Below are 20,616 nucleotides of genomic sequence, written 5' to 3' on the forward strand. Positions count from 1 at the left end.
TTGACACAGATGGGAGGCGGAGCACATGGAGTATCGGGATGAGATGCGCATCCGCAATCTCGATATGTGAGGCTGGAAGTACAGCGCATCGGGGGAGGGATATAGGGCTTGACATCACAACGGTAGACCATCACCTTGACCTTCTCAGGTAATGTGTCACCCTCGAAGGCCAAGCTGAAGGCACTGGAAGCAACCTGATTGTCCCTCAGACCCCGATGAACCCGCCGGACGAAATTAACACATCTACGCTCTAAGTTGGCGCGCAGCTCGTCATCAGACTGCAAAAGTAGGTCCCTGTGGAAAATAACACCCTGGACCATATTTAAACTCTTATGTGGTGTGATGGTAACATTAACATCCCCCAACTTTTCACAAGCAAGTAACCTGCGTGACTGGGCAGATGATGTCGTTTTTATCAAAACTGACCTAGAGCGCATTTTGGACAAGCCCTCCACATCCCCAAACTTGTCCTCTAAATGCTCTACAAAGAACTGAGGCTTCACGGATACAAAGGATTCCCCATCAGCTCTGGTACAGACGAGATACCTGGGCGAATACATGCCACTGTCATTCATTGCCTTTTGTTCCTCCCATGGTGTGGCCAGGGATGGGAACGATTTGGGGTCATAAACGTTAGCTTTAAAATGAGCCCTCGAATGCTTAGAGACTGCTGGTGGCTGGCCACCAGCAAGAGATGATGTGCCACGCTTCATTGCGTGTCATCCACCCTGATGCCACCTACTCCGACCAAGGGCCCTTCCCATGGGCGCCACGCAGCCACAGCAAGCGCCACCTGGCAGGATGGCCATTGCCGGGAGTCCTGATGTCCCAAGGAGATGGGCATCTACTCCTTGGCATACATGGGGAGTAAACGGCGCAGGCATCATCAGTAGAGCGATCCCTGTGTTGTCAGGGGCCTACAACCAACAGGGTACATGGTGGCCCCACCACAACGGACTGGCTACCGTGCTGGATTTTAGGTGACATGTAGTCAGTCTATTGTCGCCATCAGTGCAGAAAGTGGCACTGCACATTGCATGGCTTAAGCTGCACGCAGAAACGTATCCATGCCCAAGAGATGGAGAGCAGGCAGCACTGCAATGCATCAACGAAGAAGCTGGCGTAAGATCTCAATGCAAGATGGACACAATGCACCAAGTAAGACGCCCTTCCCCAATTGGCTCACCCTTCGGAACAATTTAGAAAGATGGAGGTCAAACCCGAGAGGGGACCATCACATAAGGCCGAAACATTTGAGACTTCTTTTAGTCGCCTCTTACGACAGGCAGGAATACCACGGGCCTATTCTTACCCCCAAACCCGCAGGGGGGGGAGCGTTGGATCCGGTGCATGAAAGGGTGAACCGGATATGGAGCACCAAGGCTCTGGATGGTGCTCACGGAATCAGAGCAGATGACATAAGCAGAATGTTGATGGTGGCGGATGTAAAGAACAGCCTGGTAGAGGGCAAATAGCTCAGCTGTAAAGACTGAACAATGGCCATGGAGCCAGTATTTGAAACCGTGTGCCCCGACAATAAAAGAACACCAGACACCGTCATTGGTCTTAGAGCCATCTGTATAAATGAAGATCGTATTAATGAACTTCGAACGAAGTTCAACAAACCGCGAGCGGTATACCGAAGCTGGGGTAACCTCCTCTGGGAGGGTCAAGGTGAATGTGAACCTGAGCCTGGAGCCAAGGTGGCATTTGGCTCTCGCCCACTCTAAAGGTTTCAGGGAGTGGAAAATCAAGTTGCTGAAGGAGGTGACAAAAGTGAACTCCAGGGGGTAGCAGGGCAAATACATACAACCCGTATTGACAGTCAGACAAAACACTGGCACCCACAATTCCGCAAAGAAATCTGGCAAACTAGGAAACTACTTAGTATGTTTGAGACAGCTACAGAACCCACAGTTTTGAAAGAATTAGGAATGCTAACTATTGAACCCTACCCCCCCCCCCCCCCCCCCCCCCCAACACCCCTCTCTACTCGTAATGACACAAATTATGGAAGAAGCATCCAAGATGCAAACCATTTATAAAATAATCTGTTGAGTAGGCTGGTCCATAAAAATATTTGGAGTTGCTGTAATTAGGTGCTATTGCAATATAGGTGGAATGTGGACCTGCGAGGTGAATGAAATTGGCTGTAGGTTTAGTGTATGTCACTGCTGCTTACAATAAATCATGAAGAGAAGGCCTGATTCTCAAGTTCATTTATGTCATAACCTAGTAATTTTACTCAAAAACATGCACTGACTGATGTTTTTCACTTTTCTGTATAGAAGAACTAGCACATGGGGCAAGAGTCTGAAGGATATTTTGCCTCAAGGACTAAACCTGGCTTGAATTCTGTAGAATTAGTATATCTGAGACATATCAATCAGTGACTCTAAACAAATCCAGTATTCAGGTAGCCTGGTATTCACACACCAGAACAAATATATTGTGCAGTGTGAGAATACATCCTCAGGTGACCTTACCATAATCAATGAGAAAAATGGGGACTCCAGTCAAATCTAAGTAAAACACTTCTCCATAATAAATGAGTTTGCTACTTGATAGGATCAAAGTTTCATGAGACTACTTTGCTCATTGTCTAGGTGCTATCTTCTATCCGAGAGCACAACAACCAAGTTTAAATTAGGAGGAAATCTATTAGACAAAATATGGTAAATCAATTGGGCAGCAAATGCAATTATGACACAGATGCTGCAATTTATCTTGCATATTCAGATGCTGAATACTGTGGCACAGAACCTGCATACATGCAAAAAATGGTTAGTGTGTGACTAAATGCAGCTATGGCAACCATTACTGGTACTGACAGTTTAACTTCTAACGAATGTTTGCGGTGGTTTGTGTGTGTGTGGTTTGAGGTTTTCGGGTGCTAAACAGCATGGTCATCAGCGCCCAAACGCATAGAAACAGGAACACTTGCAGTGAAGGGACGAAGACGGACAGCGAACAAGGAGAACGGCTAAAAGACACAGACCTGACACAGTTACAAATCCTCACATACAGAAATCGAAGTGAAACAAGTAGGTAATCGTGACTGGCGGACCTCTTACCTAAAGCCTGGGTGAGCCGGTCACCCAGCAGCACATTAAGATCTTCTCCCTAAAATCCGAGGCAACAAATTGGACAGGACACACAACCGTAAGACCTTAACCACAGTCGTTGCGTCGTCTTGCAAAATAGAAGGCAAATCCGGTGGTAAGGAAACCACCGCCCTCTGGTCAGAGAATAAAAGACAGTCAAGTAAAATGTGGCGGACCGTCATCTGGATGCCACAAGCACTGCAGATTGGGGGGTCCTCCCGCCGGAGTAAAAAACCGTGCGTTAAGGGACTGTGCCCGATGCGGAGGCGAGTGAGGAGAACCTCATGCTGCCTGCACGACTGGTAGGACATACGCCATGGCCGCGTGGTGGCCTTGGCCAGACGCAGCTTATTTTCACCGACTGCCAGCCACTCCTCTTCCCATTGACACATAACACGAAAACGCAAAAGGGAGGTAACAGCATGGAGGGGGTCGGCACATTCAACAACGTGATGGAGGGAACATGCATCTTTGGTAGCCACATCTGCCAGTTCGTTTCCCCTAATACCCACGTGCCCCGGCACCCAGCAGAAAGAAACCTCCTTCCCCTGCCGTTGCAGGTGGAGTAGGGCATCGTGGATGTTCTGGACAACCGTATCCACTGGGTACAAGTGTTTCATGGTCTGAAGGGCACTCGGAGTCAGAACAGATGAGAAACTTAAGACTGGGAACACATCTCATCTGCTCCAATGCCCACAAGATCGCAAACAATTTGGCATCAAAGATGGTTAACGCTGCAGGAAGCCGTAACTTGACGACTCGATCAGGGAAAACAACAGCACAACCAACAGAGTCCCCCTGTTTAGAGCCATCCGTAAATACTGGCACATGGTCGGCATGCTGGTTTAAAATATCGTAAAATAAGGAGGTAAAAACAAACGCAGGAGTGCAGCTCCTCCGGTACTCTGACAAGTCTAAAAGGACGCTGGGCCTCTGGAGCAACCAGTGAGGCAGGCGGGTAAAACCCTGGAGTTGGGGTGCCACATGCTCCATACCAAGGGACTCAAGCAAATGCTTGGCACGAATCCCAAATGGTCTCATTGCCCTTGTACTACTGGAAAAGAGACGTTCCATAGGCGGTCGGGCAACAGTAGGGTATGCAGGGGAGGTAGGACAGGCAAAGAATTGACACACCCGTCGCACCATGAGGAGTTTCCGCCGGATGGCGAGCGGCGGTTCCCCTGCCTCAGCACACAGGCTGGGGATGGGACTGGTATGGAAGGCGCCAGTAGCCAGCCTGATACCCTCATGGTGTACTGTGTCAAGAATCTTCAGATATGAAGGCCTCGCTGACCCATACACAGTGCATCCATAGTCAAGATGCGACCGGACGAAAGCCCTATAAAACTGCAGCAGACGCGCCCTATCTGCTCCCCAAAACCGATGGCTCAGACACTTCAAAATATTCAGCACCTTCAGGGCCCGCACCTTGAGGTCTTTAAGGTGCGGCAACCACGACAACTTGGAATCAAAAGTGAGGCCCAGGAGCCTCACAGTGTCTCTAAAAGGAAGAATGGTGTCCCTCAGACGCAATTCAGGGGAGGTAAAAGCACGTCGAGAACGATTAAAATGAACACACACACATTTGTCTGCAGAAAAGGTAAAACCCGTCTTCACAGTCCATGCCTCTAATCGCTTTATCGTAAGCTGCAGCTGCCGACTAGCAGTGACAAGACTGGAGGAAGAACAGAAAACAGCAAAATCGTCCACAAACAAGGAGCACTGGGCAGGACTCCGGATAGTGGACGTGATACTGTTAATGGCGACGGCAAAGAGGGTGACACTTAAAACGCTTCCCTGAGGAACACCATTCTCCTGCACGTACAAATCAGATAGTACATTACCAACCCGATATCGAAAGAGGCGGCGGGAAAGAAAGGACCGAATGAAGATGGGGAGATGGCCACGAAAGCCCCACTGATGGAGTTGATTGAGGATAAGGCGGCGCCAAGTAGTGTCATACGCCTTATTAATGTCAAAGAATACACCTATGACAATGCTGGTTACGTAGGAAGGCCTGCTGGATGGCCGCCTCAAGCAGGGTAAAGTTGTCTATAGTTGAACGACATCTCCGAAAGCCACACAGAGTGGCTAAGGAGCTGCCTGGTCTCGAGCAGCCAAACCAGGCGACGGTTGACCATGCGTTCCAATGTCTTCCCGACACAGCTTGTCAAAGCAATACTCCGATAACTACTGGGATGCATTCGGTCTTTTCCCGGTTTGAGGAGGGGAATCAAAATCGCCTCCCTCCACGTGTCAGGGAACGTGCCGGATGACCATATCATATTAAAACAATTCAGGAGAACTTCCTTGGATGGCAGCGACAAGTGCTGCAGCATGCTGTACAGGATTTGATCATCACCTGGCGCAGTATCATGAGCCACAGACAGTGCCGAATCCAGTTCCTACATTGTGAAGGGGCAGTTGTAGGGTTCAGAATTTGGAGACCGGAAGTCCAAGTGATCCCTCTCGATGGCAGTGCGGTAGCGGCAGAAATCTGGATCACAGTTAATAGTGGCAGTAGATTCGGCAAAATACATGGCCAGTGTCTGGGCAATGTCTCTCGGCGCCGTCAGTAGACAACCCTGATGCAGCAATGCCATGACAGGTAGTTGGCTGCGTTTCCCGGAAATCCTCCTGATGGCTTCCCATACTTTTGTAGAACTAATGGAGCGGGAGATGGAGTTCTGGAACGATTGCCATGACCGTCGTTTGCTCTCTTTAATCACTCGCCGCACCTTGGCCCTTGCCACCCGAAAGGCCACAAGATTGTCAGCTGAGGGACGGCACTTGAAGCGGCGCAGAGCTGCACAGCGGGCTCGGATGGCTGAGCGGCACTCAGTGGTCCACCAAGGGACAGGGCGCCTCTTGCGATGACTTGAGGACCGTGGGATCGACAATTCAGCAGAATGGGAGATCACAGCTGTAACATGGTCGACCCATTCGTGGACGCTGGCACGGTGTTCCAAAACAGCAAAATCGCTGAAAAGTGTCAGTCAGCTCTGCAGAGGTGCCACCTGGGTGGCACTGGTAATGCCACAGTCTCATCCAGGAGGCGAATCCAAAGGGGGAAGTGGTCACTAGAATGGAGGTCAGAGGCAACCTCCCACAGAGCAGAATCCGCGAGTGCTGGAGAGCAAAAGGAAAGGTCAATAGCTGACGACAACTCAGAAGCAGTACAGAAATGAGTGGGAACACCAGAGTTGAGGATGCAGAGTTCTTCGGACGCCATGAGGCTTTCCAGAATGCGACCCCTGGCGCAAGTAGTCGTAGAGCCCCATAAGACATTATGAGCATTGAAGTCCCCCAGAAGGAGAAATGGGCCGGGGAGTTGGCTAATAAGGTCTGTGAGAGCCTCAGAGTCTATTGCATCCTGAGGCGGTAAGTAAACGGAACAGACTGTGAGCCTCCACCCCACAAGAAGATCAACTGATTGCAAGTCCGTAACGAGAGGGAGCTCAGATGAGTGGTGCATGTCATGGACAAAAACCGCAACACCACCCTTTGCCCTTTCCCCCATCAGATCATCTTTTCGATACACGGTATAGCCCCGTAAAGAAGGAGCATCAGTGGCCCGGAAATGTGTCTCTTGGAGACATAAGCACAAGGGGCGCTCTCGTACAAGGAGTTTTAATTCGGCCACATGCTTCCTGAACCCATTCAGGTTCCACTGTAATATGGGAGCCAGTGATCAGGGTGGATGAATTTTCACCCTGCCCCTGTGCTTTGGAGGAGAGCCCGTACTGGCCGGAGATTTATTCCTGGGGCGAGAATATCGCCCCCGGTCGACATCAATGTCCATCAGCTCCGATGGCGACCCAAGGGAGATGTCAGATAGTACGATGGCATCGTCATCGGACTCACCCTGACTAGTCTCCTCAGGTGGCAAAATCTTCACCTTCGGCATCTTCGTCTTGGGGGGCTTAGAATGCAGAACCTTGTCAACAGTTGGAGCTTTACTCACCTGGGCAGAAGGTGCCATATGGGGAGGGGCAGGAAGTACCCCAATGTCAGCAACCACGGCCTTGTCAGACGTTGTGGGGAGAGCTGCAGGTTGCAAAACAACCGCAGCAGCACAAGTGCACTGGCAAACGCAGGTATTAGTGCTGACACTAGCAACCTCCGTTTGTGTAGCAACATTGGCCAACTGTACCGGTTTCTGCAGAGTGGAAGCGAAAGATGTTGTAAACACAGGAGACTGCATGGCCTTAAAGAGCTTCTTGGCCCCACCATAGGGGATGCGCTTAGATGTTTTGATCTCCTGTATCTTCCGTTCCTCGAGATAGATGGGGCAGACCCGGCTCCAGACAGGGTGACTCCCAGAGCAATTCACGCACTTCACAGGCGATGAACAATCGGCTCCTTCATGGGCAGGCTGACCACATTTACCACAAGTGGCTATCCCATTGCACCCCAACGTAGTATGCCCAAAGCGCTGACATTTAAAACAGCGCATTGGGTTGGGGAAATATGGCCGTACTGGCAAACGTAAGAAACCCGCTTTAACATGCTCTGGGAGTCTCGGGCAATTGAACGTGAGAATAAACGAGTCGGATTTGACTAGGTCCCCATCGACTCGTTTCATAATATGCTGCACGTCGACAATACCTTCGTCAGCCCACTCAGATTTCAACTCGTCCTTGGGGATATCCACCAAGTCCCTACATGTCACAACATCCTTACTATAGTTCAAAGTGGAGTGGAACTCTGTCTCGATAGCGTACTCTCCGAGACAGGTTGCTTTCCTAAGAGAAGTGACTTGACGGGAACTAGAAGTTTCAAGTAACAGAGTCCCATTGCGCAGACGCTTCACAGATTTCAGTGTTCCTGCAATTCCCTCAAGACCCTTGTGAATGTAAAAGGGAGAAACTCTCTCAAAGCTACCTTCCTTCCGTTTGACAATCAAAAAGACATTCTGGTTATCAGCATGTGCTCCTATACGACAGTCTGATAAATCTCTAGTAACACCAGGTGCTGGAGGACTCCCAGGGTGTGTTTTCCTACCAGTGGCCCACCCAATCCACTGGTAGGGGGAAACGTAGAGGTCGAAGGGTCCATTGTGGTCCCACGAGCAGCTAGGGAACTAAAGGTCCGCTCAGACAGAGCCACGCGTGCCTGAGTAAGCCTTATACAACTGGGGTGCGGCAGGTGCCCCAGAGGTTGCCCACTTGCGACTGTTCCACCCCAACAGCCATGCATCTTATAGGCGCGCAGCACACCATAAGATTGAGGGGTTTTTATAGAGGTTTACCTTCCTTGTAATGTAGGCGGTCAAGCCAAGATTACCATTCCCCGCAGCACACAACATTCCACTGCCGCGCCATGCGGTGGTCGCTGAAGCATGTCCGGGGTTTACGGTGACAGGAGACTGGCGGCGCTGACCAGTCCCCAGCTCAGAACCCCGGGGTCGCCAAGCCCGTACTCAGCAAATGAATGCTGAGCCCCTGGGGGGATGAATGTTTGCCTGCATTATGCAATACTGCTTCTCCAGAGCTTACAAGAACAGAGTCTGGCTTTCAAATTTTTAACAACACAGCACCATAAGAATGTAGCTATATGCCCAAAGTCATACAGCAACTCTGATCGATACTCAGCACACCACTCAAGAGCCTAGCAAATACAAATGGGACAATAGAGATGTGACCCTAGCAGTCTTGTAGTGAAAGTGCTCCACATGAATGAATTGGAGGAACACCGGCATTCAACGGCAGCCTTTCAAATTTTACAAAAACAATGAAGGTAAAAAAACATTTTTGGTACAATATTATTGTTTCAAAACATTCATCTTTGAAATTTTTACTCTTTTTCATGTGTTAAAAGCAATTCTGAAACTTTTTTCACTATCACGTAGAAGCACTGGTCTAGAAAGATTAACAGTTTATTGAGGTGGTGAAAATCCTGGTCCATGCATTTTTAGTCTGAATGCAGCATTAACTCTTTTTATGATGTTATACAATATTCCTCAAACCAACTGTGAACAGTGTTTTCTAAATCTGACTGATTGTCAAAAGCTGAAAGAAGCAATTCGATTCATTCTTGTTGAGTTAGGCCTTTGAAAAAAATCATAAGAAAACATATGTTGAAAATCTTCAGCACATTTTCTTTAAAACTACTCTGCCAGTTTTTCAGCTACCAGTGTTTTAACAATTACAAATGATAAATTGTAAAAAAGTAATAATGTCACACCTGAAATGAGTCCATCTAGGAGTCATTTGTAAAACCATGAAAGGCAACCCTTACGTTGTGCAGAACTGTTCAGTCCCTGTATTTAGATGGGCTCTGAGAAACTCCAATGAAGCCACATGAAATGCTTCCATTTCATTGAATTATTTAGACATACCTGTTTATAAATATATTCTATAATTCCATATGATAACACTAAAATAACGAACTTTAAAACTGAAGATCCATTTGTTACATGTGAGGCCAACATATTCTTACCAGGACAGGAGTATCTGTGATGGCAGGCTTTGGAAACTCTTGTCTATCATCCACACCAGCAGAATCTTCCACAGAGGCCTCAGCATTGTCACTGTTGAGCTCCAGTGGGCTTTCCACCTGCAAGATAGAGGCATCAACTAACATTGTTGAAGTGACTTTATTGCTTTGTGCAGTTTTCATATTTTATTTATTTTTACATCAGGATCAGGAAAAGATTGCTTAACACTGTACTAAAAAAATGCATATGATGCTCATTGAAGTCATTCTCATGCTGTCGCTTCTATTATAGGTAACTTCTATTGTTTATATACCTTGTGTTTATAAGGTAGGACTAATAAATATGTAATTCAGTTTTGATACCTGGACCAAAACAATATATTGGTTGACAGTGAGCATGGAATGAGGGGGAGGGGGGAGGGGCAGGAGGAGGAGGGGGGTTACCGTCACTTCGCCATTAGGCACAAGCACAATATAGTTCTGTTGGCAGCAGCTGCGCAGTTGTGTAGTGAGTACATTCACATGTTAACGTGCACGTAGAATTCACCTTGCACAATTCTGAAAATTGTATCAATTTCCCAAGCAGTTTCAGAGTTAGTTTAATACATTCTGTAAAACAAACACAACACACGCAGAACAAAAGCACATAAGGACAAATCACAACAATTATGTCAAAAATCTGAACTGTCTGCAACTGACAGGTAATAGAAAGCTAAAGTAGCAGAGTAATACGAGATCAAACAATGGAAAATCCAGGATGGAATGTAACAATATTAGAGAAGGAAAGATGCTACTCATGGCTGACAAAGGCCTTAATGGCCGAAAGCTTTAATTGTGTGAATCCTTTTGTTTTGTGTATCCCGACTCAGCATCTCCACTGTATGGTGAGTAGCAACTTTCCTTCTCTAATAGAGTAATATGAGAACTGTGTATACAACAGGAAATGTGAGCAAACTTGTGGTCTGACTGGGTTGTTGCTATGCTAGCAATCCTGTAAACAACCAGCTGCCAGTTACTTTGTTATTCTGATCCAGATAAAGTGATCCTAATACCTCACATTTGTTTTTGAAAGAAAGTACTGGTTTCACAGTTCATTGTTATTTGTCTTTTCATTTAATACAATGTTCTTGACTGTGCATTTAGAGACCATTCTTTCTCCATCTTGAAAATCAAAGCACTGTTTGTGAACTCACAAAGGAAAAATTTTATTTTTTAAGATTTATGAAAGTAGTAAAATCAAGCATTATAATGTTAGACACCAAAATAAAGCTTATAGAAAGGCATCTACAATGACAAATTTCAGGTGCCTAGCATCAATAGTTTTGAAATTAAGGATATTCTTGTTCAATACCAGTCTCAGAGAAACTAGGAATCTTCATTTTCTCAGATTTGGAGAAAAAATGATGTGTATCATAAGAAAATGAAATTTCATACTTTTTACTTGTTCTATGGGTACCTAAAATAAAAAGATAATAAACATCTGACACTATGAGGTCCAAACCATTGGCTGACTTGAATTGGACTGACCCTTTATTCATAAGTAGTCACATAAGCGAAGTGAAATATTTTCACAAGCTATGCATCCCCTCCCCCTCCTCCACTATACAAAGTGTCTGCCACACTTTGGACCTTCCATCACTCATACGGGCACCTCATAATAAGAGTAATTAGACTGAATTTCGAGGACAGACGCAGCACAAAGAGAGAGAGATTAGAGATTAGTTTTCTGTTCCATAGATCCATGCTGAGGAGATCCTCGTGGATGTGGAACAATTTTCTTTTTTGAGCTGAAATAACAATACTAATAGTATGAATATATACAATACATCATTTGTTTCTATTAAAAATTTCATCAATGGAGTAGGAGTTGGCCACCAGTAAGTCTTTCAGGCTCCTTTTAAACTGATCTTTATTTTTACTAAATTTTTTATGTTTGCTGGCAAATTATTGAAGATGAGTGTTCCTGAGTAGTGGAGCCCTTTTTGAACTAAAGTAAGTGCTTTTAAGTCCTTTTGGAGATCATTTTTGTCCCTGGTATTGTATGTATGAACTGAGCTGTTTGTTGGAAAAAGAGATATATTATTTAGGACAAATTTCATTAAGGAGTAAATATAATGAGAGGCAGTAGTTAGTATACCCAGTTCTTTGAAGAGGTTTCTACAGGACGTCCGTGAATTTACTCCACAAATAATACGTATTACACGCTTTTGGACTCTGAAAACTTTTGTTTGACTTGAAGAGTTACCCCCAAATATTATACCTTATGACATTATGGAATGAAAGTAGGCAAAGTATGCAAGCTTTTTCATTTTTATGTCAAACTGCAAATACAGATTTGTTAAGGCGTTTCTGCAGTTCTGTGGTGTGCTCCTCCCAACTGAATTGATTATCAAGTTGTAATCCCAGGAATTTAAGACTGTCAACCTCTTCTATCTGCTCTTCTTCATACTTTATGCATATGCTGGGTGGAAAGCTCTTACAGGTTCTGAACTGCTTATAGTGATTCTTTTCAAAGTTTAATGAGTTGGCTTTAAACCATTTATTAATATCCATGAAAATATCATTAGCAGATCTTTGCAGAACTACACTCAACATACTATTTATTGCAATACTTGTGTCATCTGCAAACCGAACGCACTCTGCTTCTGGCAGTGTAACTGATGAAAGAACATTAATGTACACAAGAAAAAGCAATAGCCCTAAGATGGATCCTTGTGGGACACCACATGTAATTTCTTCCCATTCTGATGATGACTTAATTCACTAGTCCCTTGCACTGACACCCTTTATTTCCTGTTAGCGAGGTATGACTTAAACCATTTTGCAGCACTGCCCGTGACACCATAGAATTCTAATTTATTTAAAAGGATGTTGTGTTTCATACAATCAAATGCCTTTGACAAATCACAGAAAATACCTGCTGCTTGTAACTTGTTATTTAATGAATTAAGTACATTTTCACTGTAGGTGTAAATAGCCTTCCCGATATCAGAACCCTTCAGAAATCCAAACTGTGTTCTTGATAATATGTTATCTGTGGTCAGATGGTTGAGCAGCTGCCTGTACATTACTTTTTCTAAAATTTTTGAGAATGCTGGCAAAAGTGAAATCGGTCTGTAGTTTGATGGTATCTCTTTAACCCCTTTCTTGAATAGAGGCTTAACATCTGCATATTTTAGCCAGTCAGGAAATGTCCCAGTTATAACTGACTGATTACACAAGTAACTTAGAATTGTACTAAACTCACAAGCACATGGCTTAAATAACTGTGTTGATATTTCATCATAACCACTAGAATGCTTTGTTTTTAAAGATTTTATTATGGAAGTTATTTCTTTTGGTGAAGTAAGTGACATATTCATGTACCTGAAGCTATTTGTAAAGGCTAGTTTCAGATATTCAAGGGCATTATTTACTGATCCTGACAGTCCCACTATCAGTAACGGATATAAAGTACTTGTTAAATAGATTTGCCACACTATGTCCATTGGTTATTACTGAGCACTATTATCTCCTATATGATTTCTGCAGCTGGTTTAAAAAGCAGTTCCTTCACACATGTCGAGACAGCAAGACGGTCCACACGTACCGTGTACCATTGCAATCTTTCATAAGGAAGAAAATTATAGCATGTTGTTTACTTTTTCTGATTCAACACACAAAAATTCTGCCAATTCGCATTATGATGGTTTAAGTTTAAGGCAAGTAACAGCTGTGTTATAAATATTCAACTTTCGTTTCACTCACCAAAATAGGAGTTCTTGATATGCCAGCAGTGGCGGACCTGGGATCGTTCAACAGCCTTCTATGGTGGTGGGAATCATCCATTGTCACTTCGTCTGTCTCATCAGACACATGGCTGTCTGCACTTGATTTGAAAAGCACCTGGAATCCAGATATCACAGAGTTATATCAAACTGCTCATAAGAATTGCGAAAAATGGTGAATAACTAATTATTATTCTTAATGTGTATAACAATAATGGAAATTCCTGGATGGAGCAACACATAAAATAAGGGAAGGCAACCAATCATCTACAGCAGATCGATGCTTTGAGCAAAGAACCCTATAACAGAAAACAGTGTTCACACTAGCTCTTCTTTGGGCTAAAGTACACAAATTCCCACACACAACCACTCAAATGTACACTCCCATGGCTATAGCCAGACTATTGATGCTCTATTACTGCTAAAAGTTGCCTGAGCCGATGGGGGTAGGGAAGGTTAGAGGAGCAAGCGAGGAGGGGATAGGGTGGGAAAGACGCAGGTCTTTGAACAGATGACCCTGCGGCTGCCCGACAAAGGGAAAAAGAGTACAGAGGGTAGAGCAAATGGACATGTAGGGATTGGCTGGGGAGAGAAGGGGGAAAAAGAAGAGAGAAAGGTGAAGATGAAGAGGGAGAAAAGGAGGGAGAAGAGGGTAGGGAATGGAGAGAGAGGGAGAGGGGTGACAGAGGGAGAGGGGTGACAGAGGGATGGGGAGGGGGGGGAGAGGGGGGGGGGAGGGAGGGAGAGAGAGAGAGAGAGAGAGAGAGAGAGAGAGAGAGAGAGAGAGAGAGAGAGAGTATTTGGCGTAGTGGGGGGGAGGGGGGGGGTGATGGGAGAAGGACGGAGACAGTACTAGACCTGGACAGAGGGGGAATGGTGAAGACAGAAGAGAGGAGGGAGTAGGTAAGGTGAGGCAGTCAGAACAGGTTAGTGAAGGTTTAGGCCAGTGGGACTGGAGAATGAAGGATATGTTGGAGAGACAATTCCCATCTGCATAGTGCAGATAAACATGTTCTGGAAGGGGGTATCCAAATGGCCTGCATACTGAAGTAGCTGTTGAAGTAATTTGTGTTGTGGTGTGCAGCAACTGCATGATCAAGTTTTCGGTTTACCACAGTTTGATGGTGGCCATTCTTCAGAGTAGGCTGTTGGTTACTTGTCATGCCCACATAGAATGCTGTACACTAATTGCGTCATAGCTGGTTTCACAGATAGCCCTGCCTTTGGTTGGATAGGAAATGCCTGTCACTTGACTGCACAAGGAGGTGGTGCATATGTCTTGCACTTGAGCCAACCACAGGGAATGGCCCATAGGGTACACAATTGGAAATAGGATTTGAAGGGATATGGGCAAGGCTATTGTGTATGTTGGGTGGGCTGCAGAATATTACTCTGGGGGATGTGAGTAGGATATCCCTCATCTCAGTGCACAACGAAAGGATGAATGGACTGACGGGGTTAAAGGGACCACACTACGAAGTCATCAGTCCCTTAATCCTTTGTGTGTCAAGCCAGGAACAGTTCCTAGAGAGGAAGTACATGGAAAAAGTCCCAACTGATTCTACTGCATCTGAGAATCAAGAAAGCCAAGAGATAGAAGCAAGTAGAAGGGAAAGAGAGGTAAAAGGGTGAAGGTGGGAGAATTGCCCCACCTAGAAAGCAGCTGGAGGCCCCCGGGACACATTATGTGACTGGAGACATCCTTCTTCATCCAACTGGTGCTTCCACACCCTCCATTACCACAAGAAAATTAGTTCCACGGACAAGATAAAACCTCAGGAAAGAGGACAATGACAAGTTTGCCAACCAGTGACAGACATAAAAGAGTAAGAAGAATTTAAGAAGTGGGAAGGCCAGGAGCCATTGCCTGACTAATGAACAAGAGCAGCCATGGGCCCCTTGGGGTGGAGTAGGTGACAGGGCACCCCTCTCAAAGCCTCGAGTGGCTGATGTGGCTAATGTGCCCCACAACGCAGAAAGGAGAGAAAACCAAATCAGCCACTTTGGCATCATCTGCTAGCACCAAGGTAGCAAATTTAAGGTTTTGCTGTAAGGTGTCCAAATTGCGGCAGTTCAGTAGGATCTGGGTCACCGCAACAGAGGCACCACACTGACAGTGGGGTGGATGTGGCCATTGGTCGTGGGGGTGCACCCGATTTCTTTCTAATAAGAAGACAGTAGATTCCCTGCAAGATGTATGAAAGGTAGACTGCCTCAAAGTCGTGGCCTTCTTTACAGTTTACAGTTTATTTGGGGTGAGACAGCGGGGGGAGCATTTCAAGCCTCCAATAACTATTGGCATAGAGTTGACTGACGGTCCAGTTCCATTACCCGCTCCCCCAACCCCATCCGAGAAGTCGGTATCCGGGTAGCCAACTTGGCCAACTGTCCGCATGTTCACCCCCCTGGGATATCAGTGTGACCAGGAGTTCACATAAAGATGATAGACTGTCCAGTGTGCAGGTGGTCATACATGAGACCCTGGATAGTCACAACCAATGGGTGTCTAGAGTACCACTGATCGACAGCCTGAAGACTAATTGAGAAGTCACTGTCAATTAAGAATGGCTCGCCAATCCAAGAACGAAGATGGCTGAAGGCTCGAACAATGGTCACCAATTATGCCGTGAACATACTACATCCATTCAGCAAGGAGCATAATTCACTGCATTTTGCATGTGTGTAGGCAAAACATATTGATCTGTTGACCATAGATCCCTCAGTGTATACCATCTTTAAGCCTGGAAATACAAGTACATCCAGGAGCAGGCAGAGAAACTGCATACAGTCAAGTGAGTCTTTCGGCTCAAAGGTGAGGTCAAGGCAGAACCAAGGTTGGAGTACACATTGTGGGGATGCATGTAATTTCTTTCTGAAAAGATGCGACAGTGGGGAAAACGTGGAGTTCAGAGCAGAGGCTGTATATGAATTGCAATCGTGACTCCAGACCTCAGCCTCTGTTGTGGGAGAAGACACGGTAGTTCGGATGGTACGTCGGCAATCCACTGACTGTGAGCGTTTGGCCGTGGATGCAGTCTGGCCATGGAGCTCGTCAGGGCAAAGGCCTGGTGCACTGAGAAATTCCCGCACACTGAATGAAACATTATAAAGCTCCAGGTGATGTGTGGTAAATGGTAAGTGAAGACACTCTACTTGGTATTTGAGGACACAAAGTACAAGCTGATAATTCTCAGGTGCAGAGACTCTAGCATAATGAAACAAATGTTTGGCAACAGCATCTAGATCAGTGTAGACAGCATCATTCACAGAGATAACAGCGATACAGGCAGGGTACTGGTGTCCATAGAGGTGATGAATCTTCCCACTAATCTGTGAAGGAGAGGTACGTTCCAGTGGCAGCAACATACTGCCCCAGCACTCTCGTTTCTGTTGTTTCATGTGGTCACGGACTGGGGCACAGAGCCACTTAACAATAAGTTGCTCCAAACAATGACGTCACTTATGGCATTGGAGAGCCAGCCTGTAAATTTCTAATTGTCACTGTGATTTCAGCGGTCCATCAAGGAACTGTCTTCCAACGGGTGGATCCGAAAGAAGAGGGGATCACTGAGTCAGCTGTTCCTACAATGGCTGCAATTGTGCTCTGGACAACTGCACTAATACCTCCATGTGTTGGGATGTGATGGGCAATGGCGGTCTTGAATGTATTCCAAGCAGCTTCGGAGAGAACCCGTACGAGTGGAAGCTCAGATGAGTGACGCTGAGGGAGGGTCAAAACAATAAAATAATGGTCACTGCTGCACATGTCATCATGGTATCTCTAAAGGATGGATGGGAAAAGATCTGGGCTGTAAATGGAAAGGTCAATGGCCAAATGAGACTCATAAGCCAATCTGAAGGGTGTGGAAACCCCAGTATTCAAGAGACAAAGATTGAGCTCTGCAAGCAAGTTTTCGACAACTTTGCCGCAGCCAGCATTCTTGGTTCTATCCCACAAAGGGTTGTGGGCACTGAAGTCACCATTAGCAAGTGTGTGTGTGTGTGTGTGTGTGTGTGTGTGTGTGTGTGTGTGTGTGTGTGGGGAGGGGGGGGGGAGGTGAGCTAAGAAAATGACACGACACTTTCTGGGACAACATGTTCTGGGTCACTTCATCATTGGGAGGGAGATACGTGTTACAGATGGCAGATTCTAGAGATATCTTCCCACGAACAGCCACAGCTTTCGAAGTCGTGTTGAGTGGTACGTGTTTGCTGCAGACTGAGTCTAAAATTTATGTGCAAACACCACCAGATGCTCTTTCAGTCAGTGTAATTCTTAAAATAACCCCAAAAGTCGCAGGGAATAGATGTCTGCACCGCTGGGAAACAAGTTTCCTCGAGGGCCATGGGGAAAAAACAAAAAAAAACAATAACAGGGAATGTGCACAAAGGATGTCATAGCTCACCCAAGTGGCGGAAAAAACAGCTACAGTTCCACAGGAGGGTCACACTACCAGGATCTCGTGGGTGCATGAAGAGACCAAAGAGGCAGGTCATGCCTCAATGCCACCTGCTGTGAAGATACACCAGCAATACACATTTGTTCCAAAACAAAGTGTACGGAATGGTCATAAGGCCCACCAGGAACACTGCTTCGGATACAGAGGTGGAACACGCAGGGTCTGGCGGCATGGGGGCCATAAGAATCTCCCCCCTTTTGGAGGACTTCAATGATTTAAACTTTTGCAAGGGTGCACCTGCCTCAGATTCTGGGACAGGACGACCTGTAAACTGTAGCTCCTTCATGTCAGCAGAGTACTGGGAAGGGAATGCCCCAAGGAACCCCTTCCTGGTAAAGGGTGCCGGAGGGTGTTGCTTCTCTGGTTGGAGGTTGGGGACTGATGTCACTGCAGACAGGGAGCTGACATTCCCAAGAGAGCTGTGGGGGCAGAAGTTGAAGGAGGAGCCCCAAAAATAAGATGTGCAGGTGTAGTTGGGTAACTCCGAGGGTCAGACATAGAAGACACGGAGCAATGGCACAGTCACTAAAGTAGATGACGCCATCGTAGCGGTAGCACGTGTCACTGTCATAGGTGTAAGGTGTAGGTGATCATATTTCTTCTTGACCCTTTTATATGTGGGGTTGTCAAGGGTCTTTTACTCCTCAATTTTCTTTTTGCACTTGAAAACAGTGCAGTCTGGGAGCACCGAGAAAGGCGTTCTCCAAGTTGACACAGATTGGAAGGGTGAGGGATGGGTGGGCACAAGGAGCATTCGTGTCAACTGATGACCACAATCCCTACAAACTGGGCTAGAGTTGCAATGCGAAGACATGCGTCCGAATCCCATGCATTTGCAACACTGCATGGGAGGAGGAATATACCGCTTGACAATCACAGTGTTACATCATCCCTTAGACCTTCTCAGGCAATGAGCCACTTTCAAATGCCAATATGTAGGCTCCAGTATCCACTCTGTTGTCTTTTGGTCCTCACTGGACGCAATGGATAAAATGTGCAACTTGTCGCTTCAAATTAGCAAGCAGCTCGACACCAATCTGTAATAGGTGGTCTTGATGGAAAATCATGCCCTGTATCATATTCAAACTTTTATGAGTGGCGATAGTGACAGGAATATCTTCCAGCTTGTCGCAGGCAAGTGACTGAGTGGAGGAGGCTGTTTAGCCAAAATGGAGTCACTTTGAATTTCTGAAATAGCTGCCACTTCCCCAAACCTATCCTCGAGATGTTAAACACAAAGGCTTTGTAGTCAAAAAGGAATCCTCGCCCACCTCAGAACAAACGAGATATTTGGGGGGAGTATTTCACACCTTGTCTCTTGAGTACTACATTCCCCCATGGCATAACCACAGGAGGGAACATTTTGTGATCATACCTCTTTGCATAGTACTACATCTGAGCTTCAGAAGAGACTGCTGTGCAGCCATCAGCAAAAGAAAGTTTAATTTGCCTCATGTGTGAATCTTCCACCATGGTACCAACTACTCTGAATGGGTGTTCTCCCCATAGGTGCCACCCACCCACAGGAGTGGTTACCTAGCCAGTAAACTGTTGCGCAGAGCCCCTGTGCCCGTCATGATGGGCATATACTCGTCAGCCTGAATGTGGAGTTTCCAGTTCAGGTACCAACAGTGCAATCCCTGCGTGGTCTGGGGGCTACCACTGTGCAGGTACTTGATCAACCACTGCCCTCTCCCGGAACAGAATGGCTACCGTGCTGGGTTTTGGCCATAGTACCATAGCAAGAAAGAAGCATATAAAGAGACAATATATGCCATATATGCAATATATGCCATGATGGGGGACTTTCCCTGCAAGATACACACTTTTGTAAAATTTAGAAAAGGAGTATCAATTCAGATCCAACAATTAATATCGAAAAGGCGCTGATGGTAATAAAATGAGTCAGTGAAACACAAACCAGATCCAAGCACGATCGGCACAAAGAAGACCATTCAAAGGAAAGGCAAAGAGAAAAAAAGAGTAGTATAAACATAGACTTGCAGCATGGAATTCGAAGTAGTGCTGCAAGGGCTGGGGACCCATGGTGGCCAGGCATGTACTAAAAAAAACGGGATGTGAGCCCCTAGGGGGATAACAAGAAGTAGTCAAAGCCCAGCAGAGGCTGAGTTAAGCTTTCCAAGGCCAAGGTTATACTGGGTGACCAGAGCAATGTTGGTTGGTGGCTGTTTGACAGGTTTACTGCTGTCAACAGAGCAGATGGCATGGGAGATTCGTTTATGGATGAGCTAGATAGGATATTGTCTGTCAGTAACAGCTATGGCAAGGTTGTTGGTATCTTTCGACAATCCCCGCTTTCCACTGCAAACATGCCATCTGTGGGTGGTGAGGCGGCAAGGAAAAGATTTTTTGACATGGAATGGATGACAGCTGCGGAATGAAGAGTAAAGACTGTCCTTTGCATGTTGAGTTCGTGAAAATGTCATCAATGAACCTGAACCAGCTGAGATATTTCAGGTGTTGACTGGATAGGAAGGATTTCTCCTGTTCGCACATACATAAATTGGACAGGGTGGTACCATGCAAGTACCCATGGCAGTACCACGGATTTGTTTGTAGATTTGGCCTTCAAAAGTGAAAGAATTATGGGCCAGGATATGGTTGACTAGGTGCATTAAGAAAGAGGTGGTGATTTTGGTATCAGTAGGACATTGGGAAATCCAATGTTCCACAGCTGCAAGGCCACGCGCATGGGGGATGTTGATGTACACGGACGTCACATTCACAGTGACCAACAAAGAGTCTGGTGGTAACAGGACAGGAACTGTGAAGAAAGTGAGAGATGTCTTAAATGTAGGGTGGGATGTTACAGACAATAGTTTGAAG

General features: G+C 46.0%; 1 protein-coding gene across 2 annotated transcripts in view; it reads right to left on the reverse strand.

Annotated features, from left to right (window-relative positions):
- Positions 1-20,616, reverse strand: part of LOC126108518 (uncharacterized) — a 66,665-nt gene that overhangs the window by 39,066 nt on the left and 6,983 nt on the right. For both annotated transcript variants that reach the window (XM_049913789.1, XM_049913788.1), the window contains exons 3-4: positions 13,290-13,427; positions 9,546-9,662 (exon numbers count right to left, since the gene is read on the reverse strand). In XM_049913789.1, coding sequence (XP_049769746.1) covers positions 9,546-9,662; positions 13,290-13,427 — 255 coding nt within the window. The remainder of the gene's footprint in view (positions 1-9,545; positions 9,663-13,289; positions 13,428-20,616) is intronic.

The sequence above is a fragment of the Schistocerca cancellata genome, chromosome 11 (genome assembly GCF_023864275.1).
Source record: "Schistocerca cancellata isolate TAMUIC-IGC-003103 chromosome 11, iqSchCanc2.1, whole genome shotgun sequence".
In the NCBI taxonomy this organism is placed as follows: Eukaryota; Metazoa; Arthropoda; class Insecta; order Orthoptera; family Acrididae; genus Schistocerca; species Schistocerca cancellata.